We start from the raw sequence: 15586 nt of genomic DNA, 5'->3' as shown, positions 1-15586 counted from the left end.
CATGGATGTTAGGTAACTAGTTGTGTCAGGTTAATGTGTGGCCCAAGACATCCCTCTTTTTTTTTTTTTTTTTTTTTTTTTTTTCTTTTTCCGGGTCCCGCAACGGATCCCAACCCCCCGGGTTGCCCCCGTACCGGACCGGGGACCGGCAACGGTATTGCAACCCTCGGTGCTGCTCCCGCGCCTCGCTCAGCCAGTGAGCGGGAACCGGTCTGCATGTGGGATCCGAACCCTCGGGCGGGAGCGCCGCCGCGCTTCCCAAGCGGCGCACTTATCCAGTGCGCCACCGGGCCGGCCCCCAAGACATCCCTCTTAAAGTACTCATGGACTTGCCAGTTGAACTGGAATGCTAAGTAAGATCAATTGGCTACGACTGCCACATATGGAAGATGAGTAAAAGCTTCCTCCTTATAGTACTAAGAAAAGCAGTACCCTGACACTTCTTTTTCTGTGTATCTATGTCTGGCCAACCCCCCTTTTTGTTAGTTGTGTTACAACATTTATTTAATTACTGTCAAGTCCTCCTGACCTGGGAGCATTCCCTCCTCTTTCATATCTACTGTATGGTTACACTTTCCCCTGTCAGAGGGAAATCTTCTTTCTCTCCTTTCTGGGTTGTTGGGGTACCTCCTTGTGGCTCCCCAAAACTGACAACATTGTTTAGGTGAATGTTTGCAGAATGTTGTTGTTAGCAGGTGTGCCATTCTGATTTGGAGAATGACAGTTTTGTTCTTTCAGTTTCAGTGATATGAAAGAATGGATCAGTACAGACTGTCAGGGAGTAAATAAATTCCAAATGACCCACAAATATCCCTACAGTGTCTAATTGTCAAAAAGATGAACCGTCTTAGATGTTTTCAAAAGATCTACGTTTCCTCCTTCTATGCAGTCACTGAGTTTTTGTAAGCTTTGACTTATGTAAGTCACTGAGTTTTCTTGCGACTTGACGGAATAATTCATTCCATTTCTTGTTTGACTTAATAACATGGGAAAAAAATTTTTTTTTGAAAACTTTTGAAAGAATATTTGAAGCAGTTAATAAAATATTCATCTTTTATATACTTTCAACTATTTTAAAACAGACAAACTAGGGCCAGCCTGTGGCTCACCTGGGAGAGTGTGGTAGTGATAACACTAAGGCCACGGGTTCGGATCCCTATATAGGGATGGCTGGTTAGCTCACTTGGGAGAGCGTGGTGCTAACAATACCAAGTCAAGGGTTAAGATCCCCGTACCAGTCATCTTTAAGAAAAAAAAACACACACACACATACACAAACTATAAACTATTAAATGATGTATAGCATGTTATAATGTTGACGGAAAGAGGTATTCTACATACAGGAATTTGTCAAAGTAAATGAGGCTTAGCCTTTCTTGTACTTGACCATTGTTTTGTTGAAAGAGTTTCAGAAATGTCTTACATTTTAGATGCCATGTGCAATTGGCTTTTGCTGTTAAATCTCTTCTATTGTTATCTGTACCTGTGTTGGTGACTATAGCCACTTAAGATCTGTTGCTTCTAGTCCGCTTATGCTGGGGAACCGTATACTGTATAACCGGACTTGCTGGAATTGTTTGTGAAAGTATGAGAGGGTTTCTACTATAAGCAAGGTGCTTCTTAGTACATTCAAACAGTCACTCTGTCAACATCGACTTTTGGCTATTGGGTCTTGATGCTTTTTTCTTGGCTCTTGATTATGTTCCAGATCATTGAAGTTGCCTCATAATTGAGGTGTAATTTTGATTTTTAAGTATTATACAAGGCTAAAAAAATTTCTTTTTTCTCCTTCCCTACCCAAGGCTTTGATGACAGTAGGAAAAGAACCATTTCCTATCATTTACGTAGATTCACAAAAAGAAAATGAGGTAGGGTAAGCCCAAAACTTTACAGAATTATATTTTGTGAATAAATTTGCATCAGGTCATAGAGGTCTTGAAAAATTAAATATCTGTTTATCTCTCTAGAGGTGGGATGTTATTTCTAAATCACAGATGAAAAACATTAAAAAAATGTGGCACAGGGAACAAATGAAGAATGAATCCCGGGAAAAGAAAGAGGTGAGTAAAGCATTTGCCACTGTGCACATTTTTTTTTTTTAAAAGATGACCGGTAAGGGGATCTTAACCCTTGACTTGGTGTTGTCAGCACCACGCTCAGCCAGTGAGCGAACCGGCCATCCCTATATGGGATCCGAACCCGGGGCCTTGTTGTTATTAGCACCACACTCTACCGAGTGAGCCACGGGCCAGCCCAACTGTGCACATTTTTAAAGTCACAACACTGGAATCCATGTCAACAAATTGTGGAAGGGGGGAGAGGGACGGGGAAGAGAGGAATCGGTAAAAGGACATGAAAATCAACTACATTGTATATTGATAAAATAAAATAAAAAAATAAAAACCCAAAACAAAAACAAATTGCTTTATCATTAAAATTAGGCTGAAGATAATTTGCGAAGAGAAAAGAACCTGGAAGAAGCAAAGAAAATTACCATTAAAACCGACCCAAGTCTTCCAGAGCCAAAATGCGTAAGTGCTTATATCATTTCAAATGCCATGGACTTGGCTACATTGAATTATTATTTCTGTGTTTGAAGGACATGCCACATGGTTTGTTCCTTTGTATTATTTGTCTTTACTTTCCTCTTAAAGGGATAGAGAGAAATAACTTTTTAGAGTTATGAGCTTGGCTCTCGAGGGGTACATTTTATTACAGAGTTTAGTAATTGTATATTGAATGAATTCTGTCCCAGCTGAATGCCAGCAGACCTGGGATCCAGGCCTGGCCATGCTGTGTAGTGTTTTTATCCTCTCTGGTATCAGTTTCTTCACCATAAAACAAAGAGGTTGAAATCCATGATTTTCATGATTTTTATTTTATTTTATTTTATTATTATTTATTTTTAAAAATAAGTAAAGTGTTTGTGATTTTATGAAATTGGGTTCACTCTTCTTCATTTTTTTCTGGAACCCAAACAGATTGCTGTTCTATTAATGGAGATGGTTTGATTTCCAAAAGTTCTTATTGCTGATGAATTTTCATATTTTTTGTATTTCCTTAGCAATGGAGCTGTTTTCTTGGCTACGTTCACCATCCCCTTCCTCTACTCATCTCTTTTCCTTCATCCTCTAACCACAGAGCTAAGTCTTGTTAGCTTTCAGGTCCCATAGTGTACTGAAATCAGGAAAAAGGCTCTGTGTGGACCAGGATTGTTTGATTGTGGGAAGGTAGTGCTCCACTTATGGCTAATTGAATTCATTCATTAATTGGTTTTATATAGCAACATCTGTAATCCTTCTGGGTGTTTCTGATTGCCAGTTTTGCACTAAGAGAAGATGACTTGGTTTTTTTTTTAATCATTTCAATATAGTGAAATTTTTTGGTTATCACCTGCAGTAGAGTGACTGTCTCCAATTTCACACCATTTGTGATTTTTTAATGCTTTATTACCATCCATCTAATAATAGTGAAAGAGTTGGTATGTGATAAATGACATGATTGGTCAAATATTATTTGTTTTAACTTAACAGGTGAAGATTCATGCTTTAGAAGGATATAGAGGCCAAAGAGTAAAGGTGTTTGGCTGGGTCCACAGGTTGCGTAGGCAAGGTAAATGGTATAGCTTTTTCTTTCTTCTTAATTTTAAATATCCCTGATTTTAGTTAAAGAAGAACATAAAAACATTTACTTGGGCTTGTTTTTGGTGTTTAATTTTTTCTTTCTTGTATGTTGGCTTTTTAAAGGATATAGTGATTTATAGTCTAAATTTTTACTTAATGTGACTATTGAAAATTTAAAAATTATTTAAATGCTATTTTAACTGTTAGCAACCACAGTGATCAGGAGGAAAAATATTTGTCAAATTGAATTTTAACTTTTTAATGAGAAACAGGGATCTATTACAGGAAGTTCAGATCCAATTTGAAACTTGGCTGTTGTTTTGACTCATATAATTAGTATATGTGCATTATCTTTCCCCTTGGTCCTGATATTTTGTTTTTTCTTTTTCATTTTATTATTTTATCCTGTGTGTTTTTTATTATAAGAGGTTATCAAATCTTTCATAAAAAGTAATGGAACATAAATAAAAAGAGTGATTCTGTGTAACAGTGTTTATATATCTCCTGCTGAGTGAACATTACTGTACTAGACATTGCAGAGGATTCAGTGGTGAATAAGATTTAATCCCTCAGCTCATATTGCTTACTGTCCTGCTTTCCCCTGGTTGTGTGGATGATGAGAATGATGATCTCAAGATGAGATCAAAGAAAATAAAATGCTTTACATATACTGAGTAACAATATTACTGGTGGGCACTGTGAAGGAAGGGGGCCACATGTCAGGTATCAATTTACAACATTTAACCCTGGACTTTCCTTTATTTATGATTAAATTATGAAAAAGTACTCTAAGTGCCTTGAGAACAGTGACTAAATTTCTGTTTCTCATTTTTAGGAAAGAATTTAATGTTTCTGGTGTTGCGAGATGGTACAGGTTATCTTCAGTGTGTTTTGTCAGATGAGTTGGTAATTACTTTCTCTTATTTATAGTGGAAAATTAGATTTTTTTTTAGTAGTTTCCCTTATTTCTAGTTTTGGGAATTTTAGGATCTGTATACGTATTGTAAACTTTTATTATGTTCACAATGTATACATATATCAGAACATTATCTTATACACTGTAAATATATACAATTTCTATTTGTTAATTGTACCTTAAAGCTGGTGAAAACTTTTATCATGGAAAATTGCTAACACATAAAAAATAGAGCAGACATATAAAGAATCCTCATGTGCCCGTCTCCCAGCTTTAGTAACTACCGATACATGGCCCGTCCTGGTTTGATGTCACCCACCACCCTGCCATCATACTATTTCATTCAAATAAACTTGCATGTGTATCTCTAAGAAAAAATATTTTTAATGTAGTCTCCTACCATTATCACATGCCCCCAAAATTAACACAGCTTCTAAATATCTAATCTCCATATTCTCCTAGTTGATTCATAATGCCTTTTTATAGTAGGTTGATTTGAATGAGGATCCAAACAAGATCTACATGTTGCATTTAGTTGATAAGACTCTGAACTCTCTTATAATCTATAACAGTCCTCCCTTTTCATTCTTTATTCTTTTTCCCCCCTTGCTATTTATATGTTGGAAGAAACTTGACCAGTTGTGCTGTGGAACTTATCACATTCTGGATGTGGTTGATTGCATCCTTGTGGTGTCATTTAACATGTTTCTCTATCCTCTGTATTTTTTTTTTATAAACTGGGGGTTTAGGTCTGATTAGGTTCCTTTTTTATTGGCACAACTACTTCATGGGCAAAACTGTGTTCTTCCAGTTGCATCATATCAAGAAGCATATAATGTCCAGTTGTATCTTTTTTTTATGATTGATTGTCTTTTTTTAACTTCTCAATATACATCGTAGTTGACTCAGTATACATCGTAGTTGATTTTCATGACCCTTTTCCCATTCCTCCTCCCCCATCCCTCTCTGCCCTCCCCCCCACATCATATCTGTTCACTTGTCTTAAAAAGTGCAAGGAATTGTTGTGATTGTTGTCTTCTTCCCCACCCCCCAATTTATTTGTTTGTATGTTTATTTATTTATTTTTAGCTCCCACAAATAAGTGAGAACATGTGGTAGTTCTCTTTCTGTGCCTGACTGTTTCACTTATATAATTTTCTCTAAGTCCATCCATGTTGTTGTGAATGGTAGTATTTCATTCTTTTTTATAGCAGTCTAGAATTCCATTGTGTAGATATACCACAGTTTCCTTATCCACTCATCTGATGATGGACATTTGGGCTGGTTCCAACTCTTGGCTATTGGAAATAGTGCTGCAATCTGATTGTCTTTCTTTTATAATTAGTGGGTTCAGGTGTTGATAGCCTGATCCCCCCATTGTCAGGTTCTCCATCACTTTTCTGTTAATGACTTAAGCAAGTATTGATGATCCTAGTCTAGATGGGTTCTGTATATTATTTTAATAGTTTAGATTTAAAGAAAAATAAAAATGACTGTTAGGATATTTATAAGTGATGTACACTAGTGTCATTTGTGCATATATATGTATGTAAAGTGGGTATTTACATATACGTGTATCTCTGTGTAGATAAATTGTTGCCTCCCACAAAAATAGCTGTTCTTCATTAATATTAAAAACTGGTGGCCATCTCACTCCTTATTTTACTGGTATTTGACCAGATAACTTATTTGTAAGTACTCCCCTTAATTTTCTAAATGTTAGAATATTTTAATATCAGTGTGAATAAGTAAATTTGAACTTTGGTCTTTTTACAGTGTCAGTGTTACAATGGAGTAGTCTTGTCCACTGAGAGTAGTGTTGCAGTGTATGGAATGCTAAATCTTACCCCAAAGGGCAAGCAGGTGAGTGGACTGAGTTCCTCACCCAACGAATGAATAACTATTTGTTTATTTGTTTTCCAGCATCTTTGTTTGTACTTTTGGTGTTTGGCCTATGAATACACAAATGTGAAGCACTTGCTAGATTTAGTATGCCTTTGTCTTTTCCAGTGAAATATGTACACTGTACAACTCATATGATAAAAAGAACTCAGACATTTTTCAACTTTCCAGAATTCCTGAATAGTCCTCATGGGCTATAATATAGCCCCTTTTCAGCTAGGTAGAACTAAAAGCTTAATAACCCACCCAAAAAATTTCAGAGGAGAATAGTAATCTAAATCTGAAATTTTCTGAATAGACTTTGAAAGCTTCCTTTTAAAAATGTTAAATATAACTGATATTCAGAGAGCTGTTTGTTCTTTAGCCAACAGGCACATAACCTATCCAGTTAGTTACTTCTTGGTAATTATAGTTCAACTACTGTGGATGTATTTGTTGGCTAAGAAGGAAGACAAACAAATGTGGCATATTAGCCACAAGAGGGAGCAAATGGCTTTTTAAATGAATTGCTTTTAATGGAATTATTAGGGGGGATTTGAATTTTTACTATGTATATGTTCCAAAGACAAACAGCTTTTAGTAAAACTTTTACATTTAAACTTTTCAGAGCTGGCCTGTGGCTCACTCGGGAGAGTGTGGTGCTGATAACACCAAGACAATGGGTTCGGATCCTATATAGGGATGGCCGGTTAGCTCACTTGGGAAAGCGTGGTGCTGACAACACCAAGCCAAGGGTTAAGATCCCCTTACCGGTCATTTTAAAAAAAATAAATAAATAAACTTTTCATTGTCAGTAAATATGGTAATTTATTTATTTATTTATTTATTCTTTTGGCGGCTGGCTGATATGGGGATCTAAACCTGTGACCCTAGTGTTATAAGCTGTGCTCTAGCCAGTTGAGCTAACTGGCCAGCCCAAATATGTTAATTAAAATCAGTTGGCGGGGCCGGCCTGTGGCTCACTCAGGAGAGTGTGGTGCTGATAACACCAAGACAATGGGTTCGGATCCTATATAGGGATGGCCGGTTAGCTCACTTGGGAAAGCGTGGTGCTGACAACACCAAGTCAAGGGTTAAGATCCCCTTACCGGTCATCTTTTTTAAAAAAAATAAAAATAAAATAAAATAAAAAATAAAAAATAAATAGTCAAGGGTTAAGATCCCCTTACCGGTCATCTTTTTTAAAAAAAAATAAAATAAAATAAAATAAAAAATAAAAAATAAATAAATAAATAAATAAATAAATAACTTGGCAAAGGCTAGAAAGATATATGGAAATGTTAGCAGTCGTTAGTAGTTACTCCAGGTTGCGGATTACAGTTTATTTTTTAGTTTGTGCTTTTTTATTTTTAAAAATATGTGTGTGTGTATTTACTCTGAAAGAAATGCTAAATGTGAAAAGATCAATTTAAAATTAAATTACTGGGTCTTTGCTTTTAGAAGGGTAAGGCTAATGATGAGGTTCTTAGAAATATCAGCTTACCAAAAATTTTAAAATATATTAAAATCTTCAATACTGTTAATTTTTTATTTCCTTCTCTCTCCCTCTCTTTATCCCAACCCCATTTTTTAAAAATTTAGGCTCCAGGGGGCCACGAGCTGAGCTGTGACTTCTGGGAACTAATAGGGTTGGCCCCTGCTGGAGGAGCTGATAACTTGATCAACGAAGAGTCTGATGTTGATGTCCAGCTCAACCACAGACACATGATGATCCGAGGAGAAAACATGTCCAAAATCCTAAAAGCACGTTCCACAGTCACCAGGTGCTTTAGAGATCACTTCTTTGATAGAGGGTACTGTGAAGTAAGTGTGTGTTTGTCATCTCTTGCAAACAATATCTTTTTGCCATTTTGAAACTTGAATAAAGATGCTGACAATAGCCCTGTATTTACTCCTCCTCTCCATTTGAACAGGTTACTCCTCCAACACTAGTGCAGACGCAAGTAGAAGGTGGGGCTACACTCTTTAAGTTGGACTACTTTGGGGAAGAGGCCTTTTTGACTCAGTCCTCTCAGTTGTACCTGGAGACCTGCATTCCAGCCCTGGGAGATGTTTTTTGTGTTGCACAGTCATACAGGGCAGAACAATCCAGAACACGAAGGCACCTGGCTGAGTATGAGACTGTCTTTTTATTTTTATTTAGAAAATATCTTTAGAGAAGAAATCCCTGTGTAGGTAAATGTAAAAAATTATGTAAAAAAATTTGATATGTTAAGAGGATAAATGAAGAACATGTTCAGAAGTTTTGCCTCTTAGGCCGTAACTGAGGTGTGCTTATTTATTTATTTTTACTTTGCCTTGATCATTTATGTGTTAAGGAGTAAACAAGACATTACTACTCAGGGGGAAAGAGGGGAGCCCAAAACTAATTTGCAGAGTTGGGAATTAGCATTATTTGAATTGTGTCTTTCTGGATGGTTTCCCAATGTTAAAATCCTTGCTTAAGAAGAACAGTATAAGGAGGGGAGATAGTGAGAGGCCGCTTAATGGATACAAAATTACAGCTAGATAGAAAAAATAACTTCTGTTGGTGTACAGTCAACCCAGGAAATCTATAATTAACAATGATCTATTGCATATTACCAAATGACTAGAAGAGAGGAGATCGAATGTTCATATCACAAAGAAATGATTGTTTGCAATAATGAATATGCTAATTACCTTGATTAGATCATCACACATTGTATACATGTATTGAAATATAACTCTGTACCTCATAAATATGTACAATCAATATGTTCTCATAAAAAATTAATAGAAAAACAGTGTAAAAGAAGAGCACCTCTGAGCTAGTGTCTTGTTCTTCAGATATACTCATGTGGAAGCTGAGTGCCCTTTTCTGACCTTTGAGGACCTCCTGAACCGGCTGGAGGACTTGGTTTGTGACGTGGTAGACAGAGTCTTGAAATCACCTGCAGCAAGCATTGTGTATGAGCTCAACCCGGTAGGTGTAGTGTTTTATGGAAATAAAGAATTGTAATCCTTTTTTGGGAGACAGTGAAGTCTTCACTTTCAGTTTTTGTAGATTTGATGGCTTGGTGAACTGAAATAAGTGACTAATATTTTGAAGACTAAAATTTGATACTAGTCATTGCCAATAATTTCACAGTATTTTGACTTATGTAAGAAGAGATTCATATATTTTTCCATTTTAGGAATGTCTGCATAGTGTTCAAATCTGAAATAATATTTTATAATAATGACAAATGTTTTTTTTTTCCTAAATGGAAATTTTAGTGTTAGTGGTTTCTTTATATACACTGTTTTTCCTTCCTACTATAGAACTTCAAGCCCCCGAAACGGCCTTTCAGACGGATGAACTATTCAGATGCTATTGTGTGGCTAAAAGAACACAACATAAAGAAAGAAGATGGAACTTTCTATGAATTTGGAGAAGTATGTATTCCTTTCTAATCATTGTGTCAAAGGTGGTATTGTGCTTAAGTGGATTGTTGCTTCTGGTTAATTAGTAATGCAGGAGGCATCTGCTTGTCCTCCTTGAGGATTCTTTGTTAATGGTTGTAGGGTAAGCCTTAGAAGAGTGCCTTTTCTATACTGTTCATTAAATATTAATGAGTTTTTAGCCTTCCTTCATATCTCATTCTTCGCCTTGTTCCTCTTTCACGATCATTCCTAAGCCTGTGACCTTGGTGTTATAACACTGCACCCTAACCAACTGAGCTAACATTGGCCTCGATTTTTAAGCTCTACTCTTTGTTCTCTTTACTGGCAGGGATGCTTTAGAAGGTTGTGAAGCCTTTGAAATTATATGCAAAAGGTTGGTGCGTGTATATATTTGTTTTGTTTTTCTGGGGAATGTATCTGGTACTTTTACAAGGGATTCATTCCCCCCAAAACAGTGACTTAAAACTTGTTCACGTGGAAGGAGATGGAAAGAAGAATATAGCCACTGGTTAAAATGCAGAACCAAGAGAGAAGGACTTTGGAGGGAAAAGTGGCCTGGTGCCCCAGATAAACTTAGCATATCGGTTTTGCCTACAAACCACCCTCCCAGCATATAGTGGGTGTAGATTGTCCACATTATTCCAGGCCCTCTTTACTGTGCATTTAACCATTCCTTACATAATATTTGTAAATTGAATTGTTTTACAGGTGAAATGTGAGCTGTTGCTAACTGTAGTTTTGTTCGGTTTTTAAAAGGAATTTATAGAGAAGAGAAACAATATACTAGATTTATATAAATCACTCATTGATTTGTGAATTCAGTTTATGATGTATAATAACAAAATTTTGTACTGAAAACTTTAATGCTTTTAGTATACCTAATATGTAGTAAAGTAGTGTGATTGAGTGGGAAGAACCCAAGCTTTGGAGTCAGAAGGCTCCCTCCCCTCCCACAGGTGGGCTTAATGCCCACCTCTGTTGTGACCTGCTGTGTAACTGAAGGCCAGTGACCCACTCTCTGGTACTTTATCTCTACCTGCTTTGCAAGGTGGGGGGACTAAATGAGCTAAGTGTCCAGCAGGGTTGATGGCACAGGAAGCCTTCAGTGCATGTCAGCATTTGCTATACATTGCTATCTTCCCATGCTCATGAGGACACCAGAGTAGAAAAATGGTCTTCAGACATTTTGGGGTGTGCAGAAAAGACCCTCCTCCCCTAATTAAATCTTAGACTGAACCCCAGTATGTAAAAAGATTAAGAGACCAGAGCTCTCCCACTCTGCCGTTTCCTCTCTGCACCTCAGAGGGGATAGGGTCCCAGGCATCGGAGCTGGAAGACAGCTGTGTCAGGTGATTGCTAAGCTCCATTTGGTGCTTACCTTAAATAAAACAATGAGTCTTCTCCAATTCTCTCCATCAGTTTTCACTGGTTCAGGAGTTTTCGGTTTTATCTTGAATTTATGTGTGGTTTACTGAAGGATGTTTTGAGAGAGAAACTGAATAACTTGATGCATCATCCACTAACTTACTTGGCTAACTATTCCAGATGTGGTTGCACTTATAACTTTGACATTGGTTATTTGTCTTACAACTGTGTCTTACTACCACTGAAGGCGTAACTGATTTATCCCAACAGGAAAGAAATGCAGATTACAGGAGAGTTTAAAGATTAGTGTTATTAGGAACATACTCCTTGTGTAGATCAATGATGTGCTGGAGCATTCACTGATTACCTTATGCCTTATGGGACTGAGTGGACCATGTATGCTTCAGAGCTAGATAAAACCAGCCACTGAAAAAATAACTGAGCTGTATCTAGTCACAGCTGGGGTTTTTTTTGTTGTTCATTTTCATTCTTCAGGCAGCATGGTGCTTGAAATATTGTAGAAGCAGGCAGGCAGATGCTTTTACAGTTCAGGTAGTAACAGTGTGTGAGGTTTTTTGTTTGTTTTAATTTTTTTTTAGCATATTAATTGCTACAAATCATACTTTATGCCCCTTATCCATTCTCTCCCCTTCCCCTTTTCTCTCCCCTCCACAATAACCATAGATTTGTTCTCTCCATCTGATAGATTAAATGCTCCTGTGCGTGAGTTTTTAAATATGTTCATTTCTTTTTGAAAGAACTTGTTCTTTACATGAATGTGTGTGGGTTGGTTATGGGTTGGTGTGTATTTGCTACGAGGTGCATTAATAGGAGGAAGGGCTGGTACAGGCGGACGAGGTGCTCTGTCTTGTTGCCTTTCGGTTCAAGTTGTAAATGTTAATGAAGTCTTGTTTAACCTCAGGATATTCCAGAAGCTCCTGAGAGACTGATGACAGACACTATTAATGAACCAATCTTGCTGTGTCGATTTCCTGTGGAGATCAAGTCCTTCTATATGCAGCGATGTCCTGAGGATTCCCGCCTTACTGAATCTGTCAGTGTGTGATTCAGAGTATCAATAATTTTGCTTTTTAAGGGGGTGGGGACTATCATTTGGAATAAGATATAAATCATGGCAAATACTTCATTATAAATCTAAAATGAGTTTTTAAAGAAGTGTTTTTTTCCTGCCCTGATTGGGGTGATTTAACATCTTTGTTAAATTAGACAATTTGAATAATATTTGACTTTTGCATGATCATAATGTAAGTATAGGAGCTTAATTGTCATTTTCATTTAGACTCTAAAAGCAATGCCGTGTCTGATAGCCTGGTTGTAATTGTGCATTTCATTTTTACTTGTATTTAAAGGTCGATGTGTTGATGCCCAATGTTGGTGAGATTGTGGGAGGCTCAATGCGTATCTGGGACAGTGAAGAAATACTGGCAGGTTATAAAAGGGAAGGGATCGACCCCACTCCCTATTACTGGTATACAGATCAGGTAAAAACAATTTTTTAAACACTCTTTAAAATTTTTCATTGTAGCAGTTCTGGATATATTTAAATTTTTAAAAGGAGAGAATTAAGGGTGATACTTCGGTATTTGAAGGAGCTGTGTGCAGTTTCATGATTATAATAATGTGGCGTGTGAATTTTGCCAGTTTTGTCTTGGCCAACTTATACATTAATTTCATGTGAAAAGCTATTTAATTTGCTCATTCTACCTAGTTTTAAAAAGTATGTCATTAGATCCTACCAGTATCTAGTACCATTTTTCATTTTCCCCTGATAACAGAGACACTTACTTTAAAAGTTTGAAATCAGTTCTTTACAGGGAGGTACTTAATCCCTGGTTTATTATTCATACCAAATTATTTTTTTACACATGGTTTATGAAAGCATGGAAGTGTATAGATGAAGGGTTGCACTCAACCACTATGAGCTAACTCTCTCCACAGTGGAAAATTTTAACTACTCTAGATGAAATTTTAAACTGAGTATTTACTTCTCTCTCTCTCTTTTTTAAAACAGAGAAAATATGGTACATGTCCTCATGGAGGATATGGCTTGGGCTTGGAACGATTCCTAACTTGGATTCTGAATAGGTATCACATCCGAGATGTGTGCTTGTACCCTCGATTTGTGCAGCGCTGCAAGCCATAACTGATTCCTCCTGAAGCGTGAAGGGAAAAAATATGGTTCATGAAAGGAACAGACTGGCTCTTCAAAAAAAAAAAAAAACACCCAGAAATACAGACAGCCAAAATCTTCCCTTTATTTTTCCATTGGGATATAACTGTTTCTGTTTTCTCTTTCTGTTTTTTTATTCTTACTACCATAAAAAGTAGCCCAAATTGCTTGAACATCAAGTGACATTGATGCTATCATTTAAGAAAAAATATTTATTACAGAGTTTGGGGGAAATATGTGATGTGTAACTCTGTAGTCATGGACATATTTCAGCATTTTATCCAATTATAGGTCATAATCTTTATGTTATATATACTACATATATCATTGAACAGTTTTTAATTATGGTATAAGACATTCCAGTAACTTAATCTTCCTATCCTTTTAAGTGTGACTGGAATTCTTTAATTTATATAATTTCATTGTAACATTGTGTTAAGTCAAGCATCTTGGGTAAGAATTGACAATATGGTGTAAAAATCTGCCAGCATTAGAACAGGGTATAATTCAGCAGTAGATACTAGAATCAAATGAGTACAGTCTTTTGCATCAGTTGCTAATCTGTTCTAAATTCGTATTGCTGCTTATAATTCTAAGGCATATGAATTAATATGGTAGAATTTGTAAAAATGTAAAAATGGAATTGCTTTAAAGAATTTGAAGTAAAAGCATAATTGGGGTAGGGGGAGAGTACTTAAATAATTCACAGCATCCCTCTGATCATTAGTTTTAGCTAAAGAGGCAGACTGATCTTTCCCCTTTCTTGGTAATTCCTAAATAATTAAGAATAAATAAGTTCCAAAAGAATTTGCAGCTGGAATCTTGATAACATTTTAAGTGGCTGTTTTGAGTCATCCCCACCATATCCTTTGACCTTATCTGTGCTTCTTAGTAACTCACAGTAGTCTTAATAATGGCTTCATTTCAGATTTTGTTTATTTTCCCAAATGCATGTCATGTATTTTCAGTAGGCTGTATTCCCAGCAATTAATAAATGAACACACATAAAAACTTTGCTGGCTTAATTTTTTTAGAGCTGAACATCTCTGTTTCACATGAGTTCATGCCTTTTGAATTTTTTGAAATCTTTTTATTTTTCATGATGTATATATGCAAAATTAGATATTACTAAATTTAGTAGGTATTACTAAAGTTATATGGTGTTGAAAAGGAATATTTAGAACTTAATTCCATCTTTCTTGTAATCTTTTTTTGGGTTATTTTTGGACACATTAGATTTTATCCTATTTTGCAATCAAGTGAGATGACCGATGAATTGGGGCATTTGTAGTCTATTTGACCTGTTTCTCTAAATAAAAAATACTAGGAAGAATGTGAATGAGCTCTCATTGGCTTCAACTAGGCAATTCATTTGATCAGAATTTAAGTGAAGCAGTTAGGTCCAGTTAGCCTAAATTTGAATTGTGTAAATAGGTTAAGGGTTTTAAATAATATAGGAGAACCAGGATTAGGCAGGGGTTAGGGAGTCAAGGTCATGGTGACCTCAGATGGTGAGCAGCAAACCTCATGCATGTGGACTTCGTTCCTTTCACCATGTGGTTGTTGCTCTATCCAGGTGTCACAAATACCATGCCATGTCCCTGCCAAGGGCCAACTCACAGACACCCCTGGTTTTGAGTTCCTGCTCTCATGGGACTCTTCATTGGACTTTCATCTCATGACTTTTTTCTCCTTGAAACTTGTTGATTTTCACACTAAAAACTGCCTTCACCTTTGGCACTTGTTTGACAGATCTGCTCAAAGTTTTGGAGACAAACAGGAGGGTAATCCAATTTACTTATCAACTTCTCTTCTTAAACGTGTTTCAGCTTTTTCTAGCAACCTAGTTTTCCAACTTGTTTAGTTCCCTTCCACCTTGCTGCCTGTAGCAATTCCTAAAATACCTTGCAATATATAGAGTAGTTGAACTCTATCAGAAACAACCTTGGCTGAACATTGGGGACCTTAAAAATAATGGCGCCTGGGCCTTATCCCAGACCAATTGAACCTGAATTCCAGGGATGGGACCAGGGTATCTTAAAGCTTTCCAGGTGAGGCTGTTGCAGAGGGAGGGTGATAGTCACTAGGTAGCTCAACCTTAAGCCTCTCTCATTTTTGCTGTAGGTCCTCAATGACTTCATATCTCTGTAGTTGAAATGGGTGCATTGGGGCAAGGCTGAGAAA

The 15586-nt window shown here is 36.6% G+C and overlaps 1 protein-coding gene across 1 annotated transcript in view; it reads left to right on the top strand.

Annotated features, from left to right (window-relative positions):
* NARS (asparaginyl-tRNA synthetase) overlaps positions 1–14416 on the top strand; it is a 16959-nt gene extending 2543 nt beyond the window's left edge. Inside the window, exons 3-15 of the mRNA XM_008586095.1 lie at positions 1803–1868; positions 1968–2060; positions 2442–2531; positions 3534–3612; positions 4459–4529; positions 6316–6402; positions 8023–8244; positions 8355–8554; positions 9250–9385; positions 9724–9837; positions 12134–12265; positions 12582–12713; positions 13244–14416. Of these exons, the coding sequence (XP_008584317.1) occupies positions 1803–1868; positions 1968–2060; positions 2442–2531; positions 3534–3612; positions 4459–4529; positions 6316–6402; positions 8023–8244; positions 8355–8554; positions 9250–9385; positions 9724–9837; positions 12134–12265; positions 12582–12713; positions 13244–13375 (1554 nt within the window). The 3' untranslated portion in view covers positions 13376–14416. The remainder of the gene's footprint in view (positions 1–1802; positions 1869–1967; positions 2061–2441; positions 2532–3533; positions 3613–4458; positions 4530–6315; positions 6403–8022; positions 8245–8354; positions 8555–9249; positions 9386–9723; positions 9838–12133; positions 12266–12581; positions 12714–13243) is intronic.
* The last annotated feature ends 1170 nt before the right edge of the window (positions 14417–15586 follow it).

Source organism: Galeopterus variegatus, unplaced genomic scaffold (genome assembly GCF_000696425.1).
Source record: "Galeopterus variegatus unplaced genomic scaffold, G_variegatus-3.0.2 Scaffold3826, whole genome shotgun sequence".
NCBI lineage: Eukaryota > Metazoa > Chordata > Mammalia > Dermoptera > Cynocephalidae > Galeopterus > Galeopterus variegatus.
Note: the sequence above shows the minus strand (reverse complement) of the source record. Positions and strands in the feature narration are given on the sequence as shown.